The 20549-nt window shown below is 47.6% G+C and overlaps 1 protein-coding gene across 1 annotated transcript in view; it reads right to left on the bottom strand.

Moving 5' to 3' along the window:
* SRCAP (Snf2 related CREBBP activator protein) overlaps nt 1-20549 on the bottom strand; it is a gene marked incomplete at its 5' end in the record, with an annotated part of 948600 nt that overhangs the window by 729509 nt on the left and 198542 nt on the right. Inside the window, one exon of the mRNA XM_030210811.1 lies at nt 1203-1290. Coding sequence (XP_030066671.1) covers nt 1203-1290 — 88 coding nt within the window. The remainder of the gene's footprint in view (nt 1-1202; nt 1291-20549) is intronic.

Raw genomic sequence — 20549 nt, 5'->3', positions numbered from 1 at the left:
GGAGACAGAAGCCTGGAGACAAAATGGCCACCGTGGGATCTGCAAAAGAATTCTGAGGCAACCAACAGTGGTGAAGGCGAAGCACCATTTCCCACGCAGGAAGAAGGGAGGCACACCACTGGCTCAAGAACCCCTGAACATGCTACACCCTGTCCCAATGCTGCCTTCCTTATTCCGCAGCGGAAGCAGTGCTTAACAAGCTCCACTGGAATGCCAATAAGGGAAAGAGAAAAGCCATGACAGCAGAAATCCCAATGGCAATTAAGAAATTAAAGGTGTACTCACCCAAAATGCAGCAGACATCTGAGAAATCGAATGGAGCCATTTCTCTATGCTGAATGGACTGAGTGGGTACTTGACCCCCCCCCCCCCCCCCAAGGGCACTAGCTGCTAACCACCAAGGTGGGGCACAAAAGCCTACTGTGTGTGTGGGGGGGGGGGTGGGGGGGTGTTCGTTGTTGTTTTGGTCTTTTTTCTTTTACTGCGAGGAAGGAGAAGAGAGCAGCAGGAGGGACCTGGCACTACCAGGTGTACTTCAAGACCAGCCAAAACAGAAGCCTCTGACATAATTTCCTAATTCCTTGGAGGCGAGCCACCCATAGTGGAGAGAAGGGACCAGGACCGGCAGCAGGGCAGCCTATGGGAGTCACTGCCACCACCTTCTTTTAAAAAAACAAGAAAAGAAAGGTAATTTCAGGTAAGGGAGATGGGGAGAGGAGGGAAGGGAAGGGCAGGAAGATGGGTGGCAGCAGAGGAGCCGGGGCGACAGCTCATTTTCTGCATCAGGCAGCAGATTGTCTTGGGCCGCCCCAGCTCCATCTCCACCTGCTGGTAGACTGGCACAACCCATCAGTTTCTGGATTCATCTGCTCTGATGCTAAGAAACATGAGATATGGATCAGCTCGAAGTCCCACTCTTCTTTCATGCACAGAAATATGTCGCCTCCAATAATGTACCATTCCCTTGGGTTTTTGCCCCAAATGCATGACACTGTATTTTTAGCATTAAGTCTTACCTGCCAAATTCTAAACAATTCTTTAAAATTCACTAAATCCCTCCTCTGGTGAGGCTTTATGTCATTCCCGTAAAAAACTATCACCTACAAATTATGGTTTGACCTTTATTTCCACAGTATGGGTTTAACTGTTCTCCCACTCTCCTTGATTCCCCTCCTCCAACAGAGGCTGAAATCCAACCTCACCTTCCTCTTCATTAGCTGTGAATTCCTCATCCTCCTCTTCCTGCTTGTCATAGATGACCTTTCTCAGGACAGTCTGTGGTGGTTGTCCCTAGGGAAAGAATAGGTTGGGGGGGGGGGGGAACTTACAAATTAAATGGTTATGGTTTATTGAAAAATACAGAATAAAGTTGCTCTCTAATTACCTGAAAAGCCAAGGTCACTTGAGAATGCAAAAAGATCAAACTGATCTGGAAGCAACAAATGCAGATTGCAACACACCTTTCCAGTTTCTAGTAGTCATTGTCTAAGGAGAAAGTGAACCTAAGGTAATAGCTACACAAGCTAAATAGCAAAACTGCACATCTATAATGAGCAGGATTAATGGAACAATACTGGGTGACACATCTGACAGCACACATATGGAACAGCTCTGTATGTTTAGAAAAGTTGAAATCTGTACTTACCTGTTAATTTCCTTTTCTTGAGTCCTGCCAAACCAGTCCAGACAAACGGGTTATGCTACCCTGCCAATAGATGGAACCAGAAATAAACAGCCGAGAGTTAACTTCACAACTTCTGCTATCAAGGAAACATGAAGAAATGGCATAAGCCTATAGATCCGAGGACTATAAAAGACCTGTAATGCTGCCAAGCCTGGCCCTTCAACAAAAGCACTTGCAAGTACTACAGCCCCCCATCACCTCACTCCAGTACTAGAAGTGATGGAGAAGAGAGCACAAGCCAACATCTTTACGTAATTTTCAATTAAATACAGGATGTCGAAGACATAAGTCATTGATGCTGTAGTCATAAAAAGTAGAGAAGATCGGAAGTCCAATGGTCTGAATGATGGATGTGGAGAGCAGAATGAACAATATACAACTTACACAGAAGAGGAAGAATGCAAAACTACAAATGCTGCAGAAAAAGATGAAGATAATGCAAAAAAGGACAGAGAAAACAGGGGTAGACAATCCAATATTCGCATCTTCAGAGTCCCAGAAGACACAGAAAAGATGAACAGCATACCCCGGGTCACGACTATTTTACTGCAGTGTTTCTTTAATGCTACCCTCTCACTGGTGTTTACAATTGAAAGGCCAACAGAGCCTTTAGGGTCTGGAATGTTCCAGGGCCCTGATAAGTACATAAGTATTGCCATACTGGGGCAGACCGAACGTCCATCAATATGTTTCCAACAGTGGCCAATCTAGGTTGACTGGCCTTTGAGCAGGGACTGTCCTCCTTTGTTAAACTGTACAGCGCTGCGTAACCCTTGTAGCGCTTTAGAAGTGTTAAGTAGTAGTAGTTACAAGTACCTGGCAAGATCCCAAAATAATAGTACAATACATTTTATGATGCTTATCTTAGAAATAAGCAATGCATTTTCCACAAGTCCACTTTAATAATGGCTTATAGACTTTTCTTTTAGGAAGCTCTCCAAACCTTTTTAAACCTCGCTAACTGTTTTTACTACGTTCTCTGGCAATGAGTTCCAGAGTTTAATTACACAGTGAGTAAAGAAAATTTTTCTCCTATTTGTTTTAAATGTACTAGTTTGTAGCTTCATTGCGTGCCCCCTAGTCCTAGTAATTTTGGAAAGAATAAAAAAGCGATTCATGTCTACCCGCTCCACTCCACTCATTATTTTATAGATCTATCTCCCCTCAGCCGTCTTTTCTCCAAGCTGAACAGTCCTAGCTGCTTTAGCCTTTCCTCATAGGGAAGTTGTCTCATCCGCTTTATCATTTTCGTCGCCCTTCTCTATACCTTTTCTAATTCCACTATATCTTTGAGATACGGTGACCAGAAATGAACACAGTATTCGAGGTGCGGTCGCACCATGGAGTGACACAAAGGCATTATAATGTCTTCAGTTTTGTTTTCCATTTCTTTCCTAATAATTCCTAACATTCTATTTGCTTTCTTAGCCGCCACCGCACACTAAGCAGAGGATTTCAACATATCATCAACGATAACACCTAGATCCCTTTCCTGGTCAGTGACTCCTAATGTGGAACCTTGCATTACGTGGCTATAGTTCGGGTTCCTCTTTCCCACATGCATCACTTTGCACTTGCTCATATTAAAAATCATCTGCCCTTTGAATGCCCAGTCTACCAAGGTCCTGTTGTAATTTTTCACAATCCTATTGTGAGTTAACAACTTTGATCATTTATAATATGTTAAAAAGCAGTAGTCCTAGAACAGACCCAGTGGAACCCCACTATCTACCCTTCTCCATTGAGAATACTGACCATTTAATCCTATTCTCTGTTTTCTTTTAGCCAGTTTTTAATCCACAATAGAACACTACCTTGGCCACCCTCCAATTTTCCGGTACCATGCTTGATTTTAAACATAAATTACATACTACTAACAATAGTTCTGCAAGTTCATTTTTCAATTCTATCAGTACGCTGGGGTGAATACCATCAGATCCAGGCAATTTGCTACTCTTCAATTTGTCAAACTGTGTCATTACATCCTCCAGGTTTATAGAGATTTCAATCAGTTTCTCTGACTCGTCAGCTTTGAATACCATTTCTGGCACCAGTATCTCAACTGAATCTTCCTCAGTGAAGACCGAAGCAAATAATTCATTTAATCTCTCCGCTATGGCTTTGTCTTTCCTGCCCCTTTTACCCCTATCAGTCCAACCTATCATCTATCAGTCCAACCGATTCTTTTGGCGGCTTCTTGTTTTTAATATACCTAAAAAAAATGTTACTATGTGTTTTTGCCTCCAACGCAATCTTCTTTCTAAAAGTCCCTCTTTGCCTTCCTTATCAGCGCTTTGCATTTGACTTGCCATTCCTTATTTTCAGTTGGATCCTTCTTCCATTTTCTGAAGAATTTTCTTTAACCTCTAATAGCTTCCTTCACCTCACTTTTTAACCATGCCAGCTATCGTTTGGTCTTCCTTCCTCCTTTTTTAATACACAGAATATATTTGGCCTGAGCTTCCAGGATAGTATTATTGAACAGCATCTATGCCTGATGTACATTTTTGGCCTTTGCAACTGCTCTTCTAAGTTTTGTTTTCACTGTTCTTCTCATTTTATCATAGTCTCCTTTTTGAAAGTTAAATGCTAATGTTTTGGATTTCCTGTATGTATTTACTCCAAAGCCGATATCAAATCTGATCATAGTATGATCAGTTATCAAGCGGCCCCAGCACCATTACCTCCTGCACCAGATCATGTGCTCCACTAAGAACTAGGTATATGTGCATTATAATAATTTAAAAATACATACCTTCCCAGATATGTCCTCAGAATATGAAAAAGGATCAGCTCTACAGTCCAAAAGTTTTAAAGAAGGGATTTGCTCTCCTGTAAAACTGGTGGTCACAATCAAGAGAATAAGAAAAGTTTTACTGAATCCTGAAAACTGCTGAAAAATTCCTGACAGCATATGCTTTGGCAAGCAAAAAGAAAGGTCTGAAGCCTAAAAGTATGCAAAGTGCAAGAAACGCATTCAAAGTAGAGCATTACAAAGAGATAGAAATCTAACCCATCCTCACCGGAATCTTACCCGCTCCATCTGTCCCTGCAAGAATTTAACCCGCTCCTACAAGAATTTAATGGTACCTATAAAAAATTCTGGTTAGCTCTCTCTGGGTTCGAGCCACAGCACAGCAGGCAAGGAAGGAATGCAATTTGGAGCTTGGAACACTCTGGTGCTCACATGTAAGACTCATCTCTGATTCACTGGCACTGTGTACTGAGATCGCCACATGCATGCACCAGTAAAGGGTATGATACATACCTGTAGCAGTTGTTCTCCGAGGACAGCAGGCTGATTGTTCTCACGACTGGGTTGACGTCCGCGGCAGCCCCCACCAACCGGAAAAAGCTTCGCGGGACGGTCGGCACGCAGGGCACGCCCACCGCGCATGCGCGGCCGTCTTCCCGCCCGTGCGCGACCGCTCCCGCCAGTTGAATGACAAGCAATAAAGTATGAAACACAACTCCAAAGGGGAGGAGGGAGGGAAGGTGAGAACAATCAGCCTGCTGTCCTCGGAGAACAACTGCTACAGGTATGTATCATACCCTTTCTCCGAGGACAAGCAGGCTGCTTGTTCTCACGACTGGGGTATCCCTAGCTCTCAGGCTCACTCAAAACAATAACCCAGGTCAATTGAACCTCGCAACGGCGAGGGTACAACAGAAATTGACCTACGAAGAACAACTAACTGAGAGTGCAGCCTGACCAGAATAAATTCGGGTCCTGGAGGGTGGAGTTGGATTTACACCCCAAACAGATTCTGCAGCACCGACTGCCCGAACCGACTGTCGCGTCGGGTATCCTGCTGGAGGCAGTAATGAGATGTGAATGTGTGGACAGATGACCACGTCGCAGCCTTGCAGATCTCTTCAATAGTGGCTGACTTCAAGTGGGCCACCGACGCTGCCATGGCTCTGACACTATGAGCCGTGACATGACCCTCAAGAGTCAGCCCAGCCTGGGCGTAAGTGAAGGAAATGCAATCTGCTAGCCAATTAGAGATGGTGCGTTTCCCGACAGCGACCCCTAGCCTGTTAGGGTCGAAAGAAATAAACAATTGGGCGGACTGTCTGTGGGGCTGTGTCCGCTCCAAGTAGAAGGCCAATGCTCTCTTGCAGTCCAATGTGTGCAACTGACGTTCAGCAGGGCGGGTATGCGGCCTGGGGAAGAATGTTGGCAAGACAATTGACTGGTTAAGATGGAACTCCGACACCACCTTCGGCAGGAACTTTGGGTGAGTGCGGAGCACTACTCTGTTGTGATGAAATTTGGTATATGGAGCATGAGCTACTAGGGCTTGAAGCTCACTGACCCTACGAGCTGAAGTAACTGCCACCAGGAAAATGACCTTCCAGGTCAAGTACTTCAGATGGCAGGTATTCAGTGGCTCAAAAGGAGGTTTCATCAGCTGGGTGAGGACGACGTTGAGATCCCATGACACAGTAGGAGGCTTGATAGGGGGCTTTGACAAAAGCAAGCCTCTCATGAATCGAACGACTAAAGGCTCTCCAGAGATGGCTTTACCTTCCACACGATAATGGTAAGCACTAATCGCACTAAGGTGATTCCTTACTGAGTTGGTCTTGAGGCCAGACTCTGATAAGTGCAGAAGGTATTCAAGCAGGTTCTGTGCAGGGCAAGAACGAGGTTCTAGGGCCATGCTCTCACACCACACGACAAACCTCCTCCACTTGAAAAAGTAACTCTTTTTAGTGGAATCCTTCCTAGAGGCAAGCAAGACCCGGGAGACACCCTCAGACAGACCCAACGCAGTGAAGTCTACGCCCTCAACATCCAGGCCGTGAGAGCCAGAGACTGAAGGTTGGGGTGCAGCAACGCTCCGTCGTTCTGCGAAATGAGAGTCGGAGAACACTCCAATCTCCACGGTTCTTCGGAGGACAACTCCAGAAGAAGAGGGAACCAGATCTGACGGGGCCAAAAGGGCGCTATCAGAATCATGGTGCCGCGGTCTTGCTTGAGCTTCAGTAAGGTCTTCCCCACCAAAGGTATGGGAGGATAAGCATACAGGAGGCCGGTCCCCCAATGGAGGAGAAAGGCATCCGACGCTAGCCTGCCGTGTGCCTGAAGTCTGGAACAGAACAGAGGCAGCTTGTGGTTGGTCTGAGAGGCGAAAAGGTCCACCGAGGGGGTGCCCCACGCTCGGAAGATCTTGCGTACCACTCTGGCATGGAGCGACCACTCGTGCGGTTGCATGACTCTGCTCAGTCTGTCGGCCAGACTGTTGTTTACGCCTGCCAGGTATGTGGCTTGGAGGAGCATGCCGAACCGACACGCCCAACGCCACATCCCGACGGCCTCCTGGCACAGGGGGCGAGATCCGGTGCCCCCCTGCTTGTTGACGTAATACATTGCAACCTGATTGTCTGTCCGAATTTGGATAATTTGACAGGACAGCCGATCTCTGAAAGCCTTCAGTGCGTTCCAGATCGCTCGGAGCTCCAGGAGGTTGATCTGCAGATCCTTTCCTGGAGGGACCACAGACCCTGAGTGTGGAGCCCATCGACATGGGCTCCCCACCCCAGGCGAGATGCATCCGTCGTCAGCACTTTCGTGGGCTGCGGAACTTGGAATGGACGTCCCAGGGTCAAATTGGTCCGGATGGTCCACCAGAGCAGTGAAGTGCGACAACTGGTGGAGAGGCGGATGACATCTTCTAGATTCCCGGTGGCTTGGAACCACTGGGAAGCTAGGGTCCATTGAGCAGATCTCATGTGAAGACGAGCCATGGGAGTCACATGAACTGTGGAGGCCATATGACCCAGAAGTCTCAACATCTGCCGAGCTGTGATCTGCTGAGACGCTCTGGTCTGCGAAGCCAGGGCCAAGAGATTGGTGGCCCTCGCTTCGGGAAGGTAGGTAATTTATCACAAACCCCAGCAGCTCCAGAAGTTGAATAGTGCACTGCATGGACCGGAGGGCTCCTGCCTCCGAGGTGTTCTTGACCAGCCAATCGTCGAGATATGGGAACACGTGCACTCCCAGCTTGCGTAGGTAGGCCGCTACCACCACGAGGCACTTTGTAAACACTCGTGGGGCAGAGGCGAGCCCAAAGGGCAGCACACAATACTGAAAGTGCCGTGCGCCCAGGCGGAATCTGAGATACTGTCTGTGAGCTGGCAGTATCGGGATGTGAGTGTATGCGTCCTTTAAATCCAGGGAACATAGCCAATCGTTTTTCTGAATCATTGGCAGAAGGGTGCCCAAGGAAAGCATCCTGAACTTTTCTTTGTGGTGATGGATAGTCGAGGACCTCGAGCATCTCGGCCCTCGGCTCTTCCACAGAGACCACGGGAAAGGGAATGCTTATAGACATATCCCGCACAAAGGAGGCAAAGGAGAGACTCTCAGGAGGTGAGAGCTTCCTCTCCGGTGACGGCGTGGGGTCCGAGGGAAGGCCCGTAGACTCCTCTGAGGAGAAATATCTCGGGTCCTCCTCTTCCCCCCACGAGTCCTCATCCTCGGTATCGGACATTAGCTCATGTAGCTGAGTCCGGTACCGGGCCCGGCTCGACGTCGAGGCACCGAGGCCTCGGTGTCGTCGAGCGGTGGACTCCCGCGCCGGCGGGGACGGAGCTCCCTCCATCGACGTCGACGGGGACTCCACCTGCGTGGCTGTCGAGACCGGCACCGCAAGCGGCGGCGGTGTCGACTGCCCCGGCGCCGGGCTAGAGCTCGCCGGCGCCACAGTCATCGGCGCCGAGGGCGCAAGCACCCCCGGCGCCGGCACAGCCTGGCGCATCAGCCCTTCCAGGAGCCCCGGAAGGATGGCTCTGAGGCACTCGTCCAGGCCCGCTGCCGAGAAAGGCGGTGGGGCCGGCAAGGGTGTCGGTGCCAGAAGCTGCTGGGGGCCAGGAGACGGCACCGAGGTGCCGGAACCCCGACGCGTCGGTACCTCCACCACCGACGGAGATCTCTCCTCTCTGTGATGACGCTTCGGCGTCGACACCTCCTCAGGCACCGAGGGCTCCCGGTGACGGCGCTTCTTGTCCTTCTTCCGGTGCACGTCACCGGTGCCGGAGGGCATGGAGGAGGAGGAGGTCGATCCCCCTCGGTCTCGAGGTACCGGGTCCGACAGGGTTCGGTCCCGTGGCTCACGAGTTGAGGGAGTGACCGGGGCCGACTGCCCACGCGGTCTCTCTACCCCACTCTCGCCGGCGGACCGGCGGGCCGACGGGACCTGTTCTCCTGGGGTCGCTGCCATCGGTGCCGATGTCTCGGGCATCGATACCGGTACCGAAGAACCGGCCTTCGATACCGATGCCGTCGAGGTCGACGTCGAGGGGCCGGCGCAAGTTCCAAAAAGACGGTCCCGCAGAACTTGCCTCGCAACCTGAGTCCGTTTCCGGAGACCGAGACACAAAGCACACGACTTGAGATTGTGCTCCGGCCCGAGGCACTGGAGGCACCAAGCGTGGGTGTCGGTCTGCGAGATCGGCCGGCCGCAGCGACCACACTTTTTAAATCCACTCGGGACCTTCGAGGACATCGACGGAAAAATCGCGTCGGCGAAGTCAAAGTCGGCAATGGTGGCTAAAATCACACCACGAAAATTGAAACCGACCGAGCGGCCACTAGGCCGCAACGAGGCGTCCCCGCTAGAAAGCGAGGGAAAAAGGAGGAGCGCGTGCTCCACACGCGCAAAATTCTTTTTTTTTTTTTTTTTTTTTTTTTTTTTTTTTTTGGATAACAAACGAAACTGAAAGAAGAAGAGGCCAAAAGGGCCAAGAGCGACGACCCGCGTAAACGCGGTCGAAAATTCCGGCGGCTGAAACGAGAGAGTTGCAAAAACACGACTCTCTCAGTCGCGGGAAAAAAGTAACTGGCGGGAGCGGTCGCGCACGGGCGGGAAGACGGCCGCGCATGCGCGGTGGGCGTGCCCTGCGTGCCGACCGTCCCGCGAAGCTTTTTCCGGTTGGTGGGGGCTGCCGCGGACGTCAACCCAGTCGTGAGAACAAGCAGCCTGCTTGTCCTCGGAGAAGTCAGATGACCTCTGAAGTTTGTGCCTGTGTCAGAGCTCAGACCTGTGTACCAGCCCAGGAGCAGAGAGGTTTAATGGAAGAGTTTCCACATCTGTGCTGTTAAAGCAAGGAGGAGGAGGAGGCAGTACTCAATCAAATAACTTGGTACTTGGTAGGTGACATGCTGGCGCAGGTGCAACTTACACTTATTTATTTATTTATTTGGTGCATTTGTACCCCACATTTTCCCACATAAGCAGGCGCAATGTAGCTTACATTAAGTCAAGAGTATACAATTCAATATAGAGATAGCACAGAAACAGAATGTGACAGGAGGGGAAGGTACACGGGATGACACGGACAAAGGGCCAACAAATGGTAGAGATTAAACAGAGGAGTAGCCAGGGGAATAAGCCTTGGCGAATAAGAAGATTTTTAAGGACTTCTTGAACTCCTTAAGCTGTCGTGGCAGAACATTCCAGGATTTTGTGCTCATGAAGGGGAAGGACGAAGCATAAAGAGTCTTGTATTTTACATGCCTACAGGTAGGGTAATGAAGATGGAGGCAAGTCCTTGCAGAGCTCTGGGCATTCCTAGAGGGCAGATCAATTAGTGTAAGCAGGTATTCAGGGGCTTCTCCATAAATTATCTTGTGTGTAAGTGAACAGACTTTAAAGGTATACAGTCCTTGATTGAAAGCTAGTGTAGTTGAAGACGGAGCGGTTGAGCAAGAACAAAGTGTGATTTCCCCAGGATAAGTCGCGGCCGTGTTTTGAGCCGTTTGAGAATATAGTCCCGGCAACCGGCATAGATCCGGCTGCAGTAGTCTATATGGGACAGGACCAGCCAGTGAACAAGTGTACGGAATAGCTCCTATGTTAGGAAATGCCGGATACGCTTCAGCCTCCACAATGCATAGAACATTCCACGGAAACCCTGCAGGAACTGCTTCCGTCCCATGGGAACCTCAGAGGAACTGAGCAGCAGCAATGGAAGGGATTCCTTGAACCCCGTTTCCAAGCAGGTCTTCTTTATTTTTATTTATTTATTACACTTGTATCCCACATTTTCCCACCTATTTGCAGGCTCAATGTGGCTTATATAGTACCTTAGAGGCGATCGCCAATATTGGTATGTGTGACAGACAGATTTAGGAATCATGAGGAGGAAGAGTTAATTTATGTCCAGTATGAGCTTTGGTTTTGTTGTGTTGCAGAGTTGAGGCATTTAAGTTGGATCGTTCGGGTATGCCTTTTTGAACAGGTGAGTTTTTAATAGTTTCCGGAAGTTCAGGTGGTCATATGTTGTTTTCACAGCGTTTGGTAGTGCACTCCATAGTTGTGTGCTTATATAGGAGAAGCTGGATGCGTAGGTTGATTTGTATTTGAGTCCTTTGCAGCTTGGGTAGTGGAGATTTAGGTATGTTCGTGTTGATCTTGATGTGTTTCTGATTGGGAGGTCTATTTTTTTTTTTTTTTTGTTACATTTGTATCCCGCGCTTTCCCACTCATGGCAGACTCAATGTGGCTTACATGGGGCAATGGAGGGTTAAGTGACTTGCCCAGAGTCACAAGGAGCTGCCTGTGCCTGAAGTGGGAATCGAACTCAGTTCCTCAGTTCCCCAGGACCAAAGTCCACCACCCTAACCACTAGGCCACTCCTCCACTATGAGGTCTGTTATGTATCCTGGGGCTTTAGCATTGATGATTTTGTGAACGAGTGTGCAGATTTTGAACGCAATACGTTCTTTGATTGGGAGCCAGTGTAGTTTTTCTCGTAAGGGTTTTGCACTTTCGAATCTCGTTTTTCCATATATGAGTCTGGCTGCTGTGTTTTGGGCCGTTTGGAGTTTCTTTATGATTTGTTCTTTGCATCCTGCGTAATTTCCATTGCAGTAGTCTAGGTGGCTTAGTGTGAAAGATTACAGGTGGACCTCGCGAGACTGGATGATTGGGCGTCCAAGTGGCAGATGAAGTTCAATGCTGTCAAGTGCAAAGTGATGCATGTGGGTAAAAGGAACCCGAATTACAGTTTTGTCATGCAAGGTTCCACGTTAGGAGTCACAGACCAAGAAAGGGATCGGGGAGTCATTGTTGACAAGACGCTGAAAACTTCTGCTCAGTGTGCTGCGGCGGCCAAGAAAGCGCACAGAATGTTAAGTATAATTAGGAAAGGAATGGAAAACAAACACGAGGATGTTATAAGGCCGTTGTATCGCTCCATGGTACGACCGCACCTCGAATATTGTGTCCAAGTCTGGTTGCCGCATCTCAAAAAAGATATAAAGGAATTGGAGAAGGTGCAGAGAAGGGCGACAAAAATGATACAAGGGATGGAATGACTTCCCTATGAGGAAAGGCTGAGAAGGTTAGGGCTCTTCAGCATGGAGAAAAGGTGATCCTTGAGGTACTCCACAGTGTTTTCCATGGTGATGACATGTTCGATTTCACTTGATATGTTCTAGTTGTTAGGAAACCCTTGATCCAGCTAAGTACACTTCCACCAATCCCGAAGTATTCTAGGATGTTTAGTAATATATTGTGGTTTACCATGACGAACGCACTAGACATGTCGAATTGTAGGAGAAGTATGCTTTTGCCTGTTGCGGCTAGGAGAGTGATTAGTACTGTTTCGGTACTGTGGTTGGAGCGGAATCCTGATTGTGATTCGTGTAGTATTGTGAATTTGTTTATGTAGTCAGTAAGTTGTTTGGTTACCATGCTTTCCATCAGTTTGACTACCAGTGGAATTGATGCTACTGGTCGGTAGTTGGTGATATCGTCTGTTTCTTTTCTTGGTATCTTTTAGCATTGGGGTGAGTAGGATGTTGCCGTTTTCCTTTGGGAAGAGACCATGTTGAAGCCTGTAGTTTACGTAGGATGTGAAGTCTACTATCAAGCCAAGGGGAGCGGATTTTAATAGGTAGCTGGGGCAGACGTCCAATTTACAGTGAGTCTCAGTCGCATGGTTGACCGTTTCAGCGGTGAGAGGAGCGAAGGTTGTCCAGAGTCTGTCCGCCGGGTATTCGCCGGGGATTGGGTCCATACACTCGAAGAAGTTATTGATCTCAGTGATGTTCTGAGGTAGCGTGTTGCGAAGATTTACAATTTTTTCGTTGAAATATTTGGCAAGTGCGTCTCCAGATGGGGCGTTTGTGTTAGTTGTGGTGACAGTGATTGTTCTTGTTTGTAAGGGTGCTATTTCGTCTAGTATGTTTTTGCATCTTTTATCCCAGTCTGAGAGGTAGTATGTAGAGTCCGTTTGTGCTGTCCATTCATTATTATACATCTGGTGCCAGAATGTTTCCGGTTCTATTTGGCCTCTTGTGTTGTACGTTTTGTGTTCTTGTATACGGTGTGAATCCTTTTTCCGCCATAGTAGAGATAGGTTTAGTTTGTAATGGTCTGACCATGGTGTGTTTGTCCATTTGATATCTGATATTATTAGGTTCTGGTCTGTGGACAGTTTGTGAGAGATAAGGTCGAGTGTGTGCCCTTTGATATGGGTTGCTTGGATGTGTGGCAATTTAAGGTTCCATAAATGGAGGAATTCCTTGCATTCGCGTGCGTTGGTAGAGTTTGGGTCTTCTAGGTGAAGGCTGATGTCTCCCAGTACTAGTATATTGGGATTGGTTACACAGGTGTTTGATATGAAGTCCATAAAGTGTGATTGGCATTCGTTCCAATTGCCTGGAGGTCTGTAAAACAGAGCACAGTTTAGATGGTCAAGTAGGGTGATGTGGTGGACTCTAATTGAGGCTATTTCGAGTTTGGAAGTTATGGATTCGGCAGTGGTTACAGCGGTGAAGTGTGATCGATGGATTAGTGCTATGCCTCCGCCTCTTTTCCTTTCTGGTCCAATGAGTGATTTTGTATCCTATTGTAGTCCTATTGTAGGTCTCTATTGTAGAGCAGCCTACCAACAGGAAATGAGGGCAAGGGCCCTTTCAACACAGCTCAGCAAATTGCCTCCCCATCAGAATCTGAAGTGGTAGTGCTCATGGGCAAGGAGGCTGGCGTCAGAACTGATCTTCAGTTTGATCAATACTCGAGAGGAGATGGAATCACTAAAGCAAACTGCAAACCACAACAGTGGGGAGAGTACCCACAGAGGAGATGGAATCACTAAAGCAAACTGCAAACCACAACAGTGGGGAGAGAACCAACAGAGGAGATGGAATCTCTAAAGCAAACTGCAAACCACAATAGCGGGGAGAGTACATCGAGGGGGAGGGGTGCTCATTACAAGGAAATCTAAACTTGGAAGACTAAGACAATCTTAGGTGTCTGGGACTGGTACTGGGTTTTGATAACTTGTGGCAACACAAGCACACAATCAGTCTTTCATCCCAGTTAATGGTTTTGAAAACATCTTAAACTCATAAATGACCCATCCACACAGGATACAGTGACTTTTCTCATATCAAGGATTTGAAGAGCCTAAATGGACCCAAGGAGGTAAAGGACAGTGGGTCGGGGTGACACCATATGGGTGTCTCTTATGTAAATGGGTGTTTTTGCAGGGGACTGTGTTAGGTAGAGGGAAGGATGAAGAGATCTGGGGAAAGGCGTCGTGGAAATGGAAGTTTGGAAGGGTCTAGTAAGGCTAGGGTTATACTGATTATTGGCGAAAGGTGGATATGCATTAGGGAAAGGGAAGGGGTGGATAGGGAAGGTGTTGTAGGATATTGGTTAAAGTGCAATCCTTAAATGCACAAACAAAATGGAATATGTTCTTTTAAGATCTGTTAATATTTTGTTCATGGTGAACTTTTCCTTTAACCTGGAGCTGCTTTGCACTGGCTGTTTGGATTGTTGGCATCTTGAATAAAACAGGTCGCCATCTTGGAAACCATACTCTGCTAGATTGAAAATGGAACAATCGATTTTCTGAGGAAGCATTTAGCAAAATGAGGGGCTTTTGTTAGGACTGGACAAGGAGAAGTTCTAGAGTTCAGACAACCACTGTATTGTGAGTGGAGAACTATGAACTATCCACACTTGGAACTGATTCATATGATAGTTTCAGTGTCCTGGAATTCAGATAAGTGCCATGCTGCAAACTATGATTTCAGTTTTTTATTTGTTGAGCTAAGAATTCTGTGATCTGTATATGAGCTGTATAATTTGAATTTAGAATATGATTCTTGAACTGTGATTTTTGCCTTCTGTAAGATTTTACCTATATTTAGAGAGGTTACACAATTGAGTGCTGGATATTCTTTATGGAATTGTTTTTGCCTAAACACAGTCAGGCTTTTTCTGCATTATTTTTGAAATTATTTTATGAGCATAGTAATCCAATGACTGTTTTATCTCAAAGTATTCACAGTGTCTGAGAATCTAGCGAGGTGGGATTCTGAGGATTCTGTAAGATCTCATATTGTGAGTTTCCAAGTTTTTAATAGACTTTTATAGATATTCTTAGTTTTATAGTCCCATAAAGAGGAAGCATATATTGAAATATTTAAGACACAGCAAAGCTAATTTTTTACTCCTGCATGAAACATCTCACCCATTTGAAGACATTAACTTCTTGAAAACAACCTGATGGTGTAGGATGGTTAGGTAGGAGAGAGAGACTTCTCTGCAAACTATTTCAGAAAGCATGCAGTGGCAATATTAAGTAAGAACACCCCTTTTTTTGCTTTATGAAACTAGAACAGGGAAGGGTGGTACAGATCACAGGGATGATAGACCAGTTGGAGACAGAATTGCGTAAGTTCTATGCAAGGAAATTAGTATAGGAATTGGTTTCTGGACTTTGAAGCTGCTCCTAAGGAGACTATGACTGTCGGCTGATATGAATGCAGTACTGGTCAAATTAGATAAATCACTGAATAAAAAGACAAGGGACCCACAGAAGAAGGAATAAAGCTGCAGTGAAGGCTGAAAGAGTTTGACCTAATTGATGTTTGGAGGGAGGAGGACCCAGGTCATACTTGGGAACTGATTTCCTCTTCACTAAAAAACAATATCAGAGACAGAGTCAGAGATGCCAAGTCACATGCTTTCAATGTGTGACACACTGAATTGGGCCCCTTCTCCAGTTCTGCCTCCTCTTCCCATGTGGATGCAGTGCCTCGCGCTCCCGACACTCCAGTCCAGAGTACCAGCGTGATGAGTCATCAGCTGATGACCTCAACAACCATCTCACCTCCTATCATTCAAATTTGGAGCTGGAATGAGGCTTGAGATGCAACAAGACTAATTCTGGCTACAATTTTGATACAGATAGAGCCAATCAGCCAACTGGGCCGCCTGACCACCCAGCAAGTCACAACCTGCGACTGGTGAAAATTGTCCACGGCGACCTACAAAAATTCACCCAATCCTGCGAGAAAATAACGGAGTTGGCAACTCTAATCTGTTTGTGCAGTGCTGGCACACTCAGTGATAGCAGGCCCCTTCAGCCAATACCGGGGTGTCTTTCTTCAAGGCTGAAGGAAGGCCCCTGGGATTGGCTGAAGGAGCCTGCTATTGGTGAGTGTGCCGGGACTGCACAAACCGATAAATTGCAACAAAAAGAATAGGAGAGGTACTAGAATGCATGGGGAGGACAAACAGAGAAAGAGGCATTGCATTATGGAGAGAGGGCAAAAATGGAATCAGGTGCTGCATTGTCGGGGGGGGGGGGAGCAATGATAGAGACAGGTTCTGCATTGTGGAGGGGGGCAACAAGGGAGAGAGGTGCTGCATCAGGGATGTGGACAAGGAAGTAGAGAGTTGCTGGACAGGGAGGTCAGGTAGAGAAGACAGAGATCCAATAAGGGGGTGAGGAAGAGAGTGTGTGAGGAGGGAAAGAAGGGCTGGACTTGGGAGGGAGGGGGAGGGTGAAGACAATGAGCCCCCCCTGGCCCATGGAACTACTTCCAGGGTCGCTGCCATGGACTCCAAAACCTGAACATAGTCCCAGGCCCGGGGATTCGATAACCACAGCAGATTGGAAATCTGAGAGCGGAGCTTGAGTATCCACTCTCCCAGAAGAAAAACACGCCCAAGCTTTGTATCAAAGTGAACCTCCAGGTAGTCCAACTGTTGATAGGGAACCGGATGACTCTTGGACAGGTAGAGAACCCAACCCAGAGACTGCAGCAGAACAATGACCCAGTCAGTTGCCCTGCGGCACTTCTGTGCTGAATCCACTCGAATTAACCAGTCGTCCAGATAAGGATGGACTCTGATTCCTTCCTTCCGCAGAAATGCTGCTACCACTACCCTGACCTTGGAGAACACAAGAGTAGCCATACTGGATCAGACCAAAGGTTCATCTAGCCCAGTATTCCTTTTCCAATCAGTGGCCAAGCCAAGTCAAGTACCTGCCAGAAACCCAAATCGAGGCAACACTCCATACTACAAATCCCAGGGCAAGCAGTTGCTTCCCATGTCTGCCTCAATAGCAGACTACGGACATTTCCTCCAAGAATTTGTCCAAACCTTTTTTAAACCCAGATACGCTAACTGCCCATAGAGCAGTAGCAAGGCCAAAGGGCATCACCCGAAACTGGATATGACGGCCCACAATGGCAAAACGCAGAAAACGCTGATGAGGCCAAATTGGGATGTGGAGAAGCCTCCTTGAGATCCAATGCTGTGAGGAATTCTCCCGGTTGAACAGCCGCCTCAACAGACCACAATAATTCCATGCGAAAATGCCGAACACTCAAGAACTGGTTTACCTTACGGAGATCGAGAATAGGCCGAAAGGAACCTCCTTTGTGAGGCACCATGAAATAAATGAAATAGTGTCCCGTCCGCTCCTCGAGAGGTGACACCATGCCATGATCCAACAGGAAGTGGAGAGTGGCCTTGACTGCTGGAGGCGGAAGCGCATTGGGACTCCAAAAACACATCTTCTAGGGGTGGGGCGAACTGTAGTTTGTAACCCTCTCTAATAATATCCAAGACCCAGTGGTCTGAAGTAATTCTGGCCCACTCGTCGAGCAAGAGAGTCAGCTGACCCCCAATCCTGGTAACCGAGGAGTGGACAGACGCCCCACCATTTTGCTGTGACCTGTAGTTCCCAGCTGCGAGCAGGAGACCACGGACCACTTATCTCCTTGAAAGGACGAACGCTACTAGAAACAGCCCCACAGAAAGTTAGTCGCAGGACAACCGGGGCAATAACAGCGAACCTCTCTAAAACGAGGTTGTGTGTATCTAGTCCGGGGAGCTGATCTAGCTCTGTCTTCTGGGAAATGCTGACCCTTGGAGTTACCCAAATCTTTAACAATCTTTCCCAAGTCCTCTCCAAAGAGAAGTTTACTCTGCGTGAGCTGCTTAGAGAACAAGTTCGCCGCCCAATTGTGTGACCACAACCACCTGTGGGAAGAAACTGCCAGTGTCATCTGCTTGGCTGACGTCCAGACCAGGTCACAGAGAGAATCAGATAGATAAGCTAAACCCGATTCCATGTGGGAGCAACAGACTCCAAACGCAAACAGTCATCTGGGTCTTTTTCCTGAACCTGAAGTAGCCAACTGAGGCACGCTCTGGTCGCATAAGAGCTACAAATCGAGGCCTGAAGAGCCAACACTGACACCTCAAAAGAATGTTGAACGCTGACACCTCAAAAGAATGTTTGAGAGAGGCTTCCAAGTGACTGTTCTGCATGTCCTTGAGAGCCACACCTCCCTCCACCGGGACAGCATTCTTCTTGGTAACCACCGTTACCACAAGGCATCCACCGCAGGGAGAACTTGTCCTCCTGGTCAGCCACCACTAGATGAAGGTGAGACATTGTTCGGGACACCTTGAAGGACTCCTCAGGATCTCACTACTGAGCTGAAATCAGCTCCTGAATGACCTCGTGAACAGGGAACAGCTTAGAAGGCTTCCACATGCTGGACATCTTAAGATTGACCAAGGGAGCAGCTTGTGACTCAGGATCCAAAATTTTTAAAACCGCCAACACATTAGAAATAAGTGATGGAAGCTCCTCCTTATGGGAAAACTCTGACAGCAGTAGGATCATCCGATTCCTCCTGGAGTAATTGACCCTCCTCCAACTCCTCTATCCTAGAGAGGAGGAGGGAATCACCCAAAAAGAACCGAGGTACTTTCCAGGAGAGGCTGAGGGAGACTGGCTTCAAGGAAATAAGCCTGGTGTAACAAAAGGACAAACTCCTGGGAGAATGGCTCCCCAGAGTTCCAAGCCTCCAAAAGAGTCCCCTGAGGCACTACAAAAGGAGAAGGGGAGTTGCCCGATGAGCAATCTGACATCCCTGCTAAAGAGCGCAAGGGCTCCGAAGTCACCAACAGCTGACTGGAGGGAGCCGCGTTGGGAACCACAGGTAACATGGTGCACATTCGTGCTTTCAGCGTGGGAAACGGAAGACTCCAAAGTGGAAGCGCTAGCCCCTGGTACAGCTTTAGAACAGCCTGACAAACACAATCCTACTGCAGATCTCTTTTTACCACAGTGGGAACACTGTTTTGCCGCCTCAGCCATAGTCAACATCCAACTGCAAAAAAAAAAAAAAAAAGAACCACTCACCCGGACTGCTGCCCTATGCGGCGCCACCGAATCTCTCAGGCTGAAAACCACCGGCAGTCGAGAAAGGCAAGCAGAGAAGTACTAATACACCGAAGGAAAAAGGGAAGTGTGTGCGTGTGTGCCGTTCCTGCGTCCCACTCTTCTTTCTCTGATGGTTTTTTGAGGGTTTTTTTTTTTGTAAATCAGCTGCTTTGCTCTGTAGCTGGTTTGTTTGTTTGTTTTTGACATGGTGAAGAAGGTTACAGCTAGCAGCCGGATCTGAGAGGCAAAGGGGACATGGGGTGAAGCAGGGATCCCCAAAGAGGTATGCTTCCAAGGATGGCACCAAGGGCCAGTCACCCCCAAGCTCAAACGACTACTAGATAGCCTAGAAGTCCCAAAGTAGAAGAATCCAGGAGCTGGTAAGGCAACATCCACCACCTGCTAGCGATAGAGATACACCAGCCTAAGGAGGAGCTGGTCATCCAGTATCACTCACTTAGTTATCTCTATCTCCACCTGCTGGTAGATGGACACAACCTGCCAGTTCATGGATTCATTTGTTGCCTGCACTAAGGAACTATAGCTCCTAAGACGAATGCAGGGGTGGATTAGTTTGATCTGTTTTCTTAGGCCTTTGTTGGCTTCTGATAAAGACAAGATGTTATATTTATGATTTGTGCTATAGTTTATGATTTTATGGGATCATACACACGGATACTTGACAGTGTTACTTGGCTCATCAATCTCATCAAGTCTTATGACCAAGGAACTCTTTAGTCTTAATTTTCTGTTCAATTAAAGCATTAAAATCTCAAGACACATACCACACTGGTACTTTTTTGTATCAAGCAGCAAAGTGTTGGAAAACACTTCCTTTATGTATTAGATCTGGCTATTGTTACTTGTGGTTCTGGAAGCTGTTGAAAACTTCTTTCAAACCATATACTATAATTCAGGGGCGTAGCCAGACAACAAATTTTGGGTGGGCCTAGGCAAGAAGTGGGTGGGCACCAAGTGTTCTCCCCCCTTCCAACCACCACCAAAAAAAATATTTCAGCTGGCAGGAAAATGTTTCTTTCCACCTTGGCAGTATGCAGCAGGCATGTGCTGAAAACTGAGCGTGTGCAGGTGCCAGTATCGTGGAGAGTAGCGTTTTTGTTACCATCAGGGGGAAGTCTTCAGCTGGCCGAGCTTCAGATCCCCATCAGCTACCGCTAAATGTGTGCTACTGTTGGGTGGGCCTCAGCACTAAATGGGTGGGCCCTGGCCCACCCAGGCCCACCTGTGGCTACACCACTGCTATAATTTTAGGGATAGACTGTATTAGCTGTTATTATATTTTCTCTCTTTGTAATCAACAGTGAGCTACTTTGGTTAGTAACAGAACAGAAATACTGTACTA

Source organism: Microcaecilia unicolor, chromosome 7 (genome assembly GCF_901765095.1).
Source record: "Microcaecilia unicolor chromosome 7, aMicUni1.1, whole genome shotgun sequence".
NCBI classification, from domain to species: Eukaryota; Metazoa; Chordata; class Amphibia; order Gymnophiona; family Siphonopidae; genus Microcaecilia; species Microcaecilia unicolor.
The sequence above is the reverse complement of the archived record's forward strand: the minus strand, read 5'-3'. Positions and strand labels throughout refer to the sequence as shown.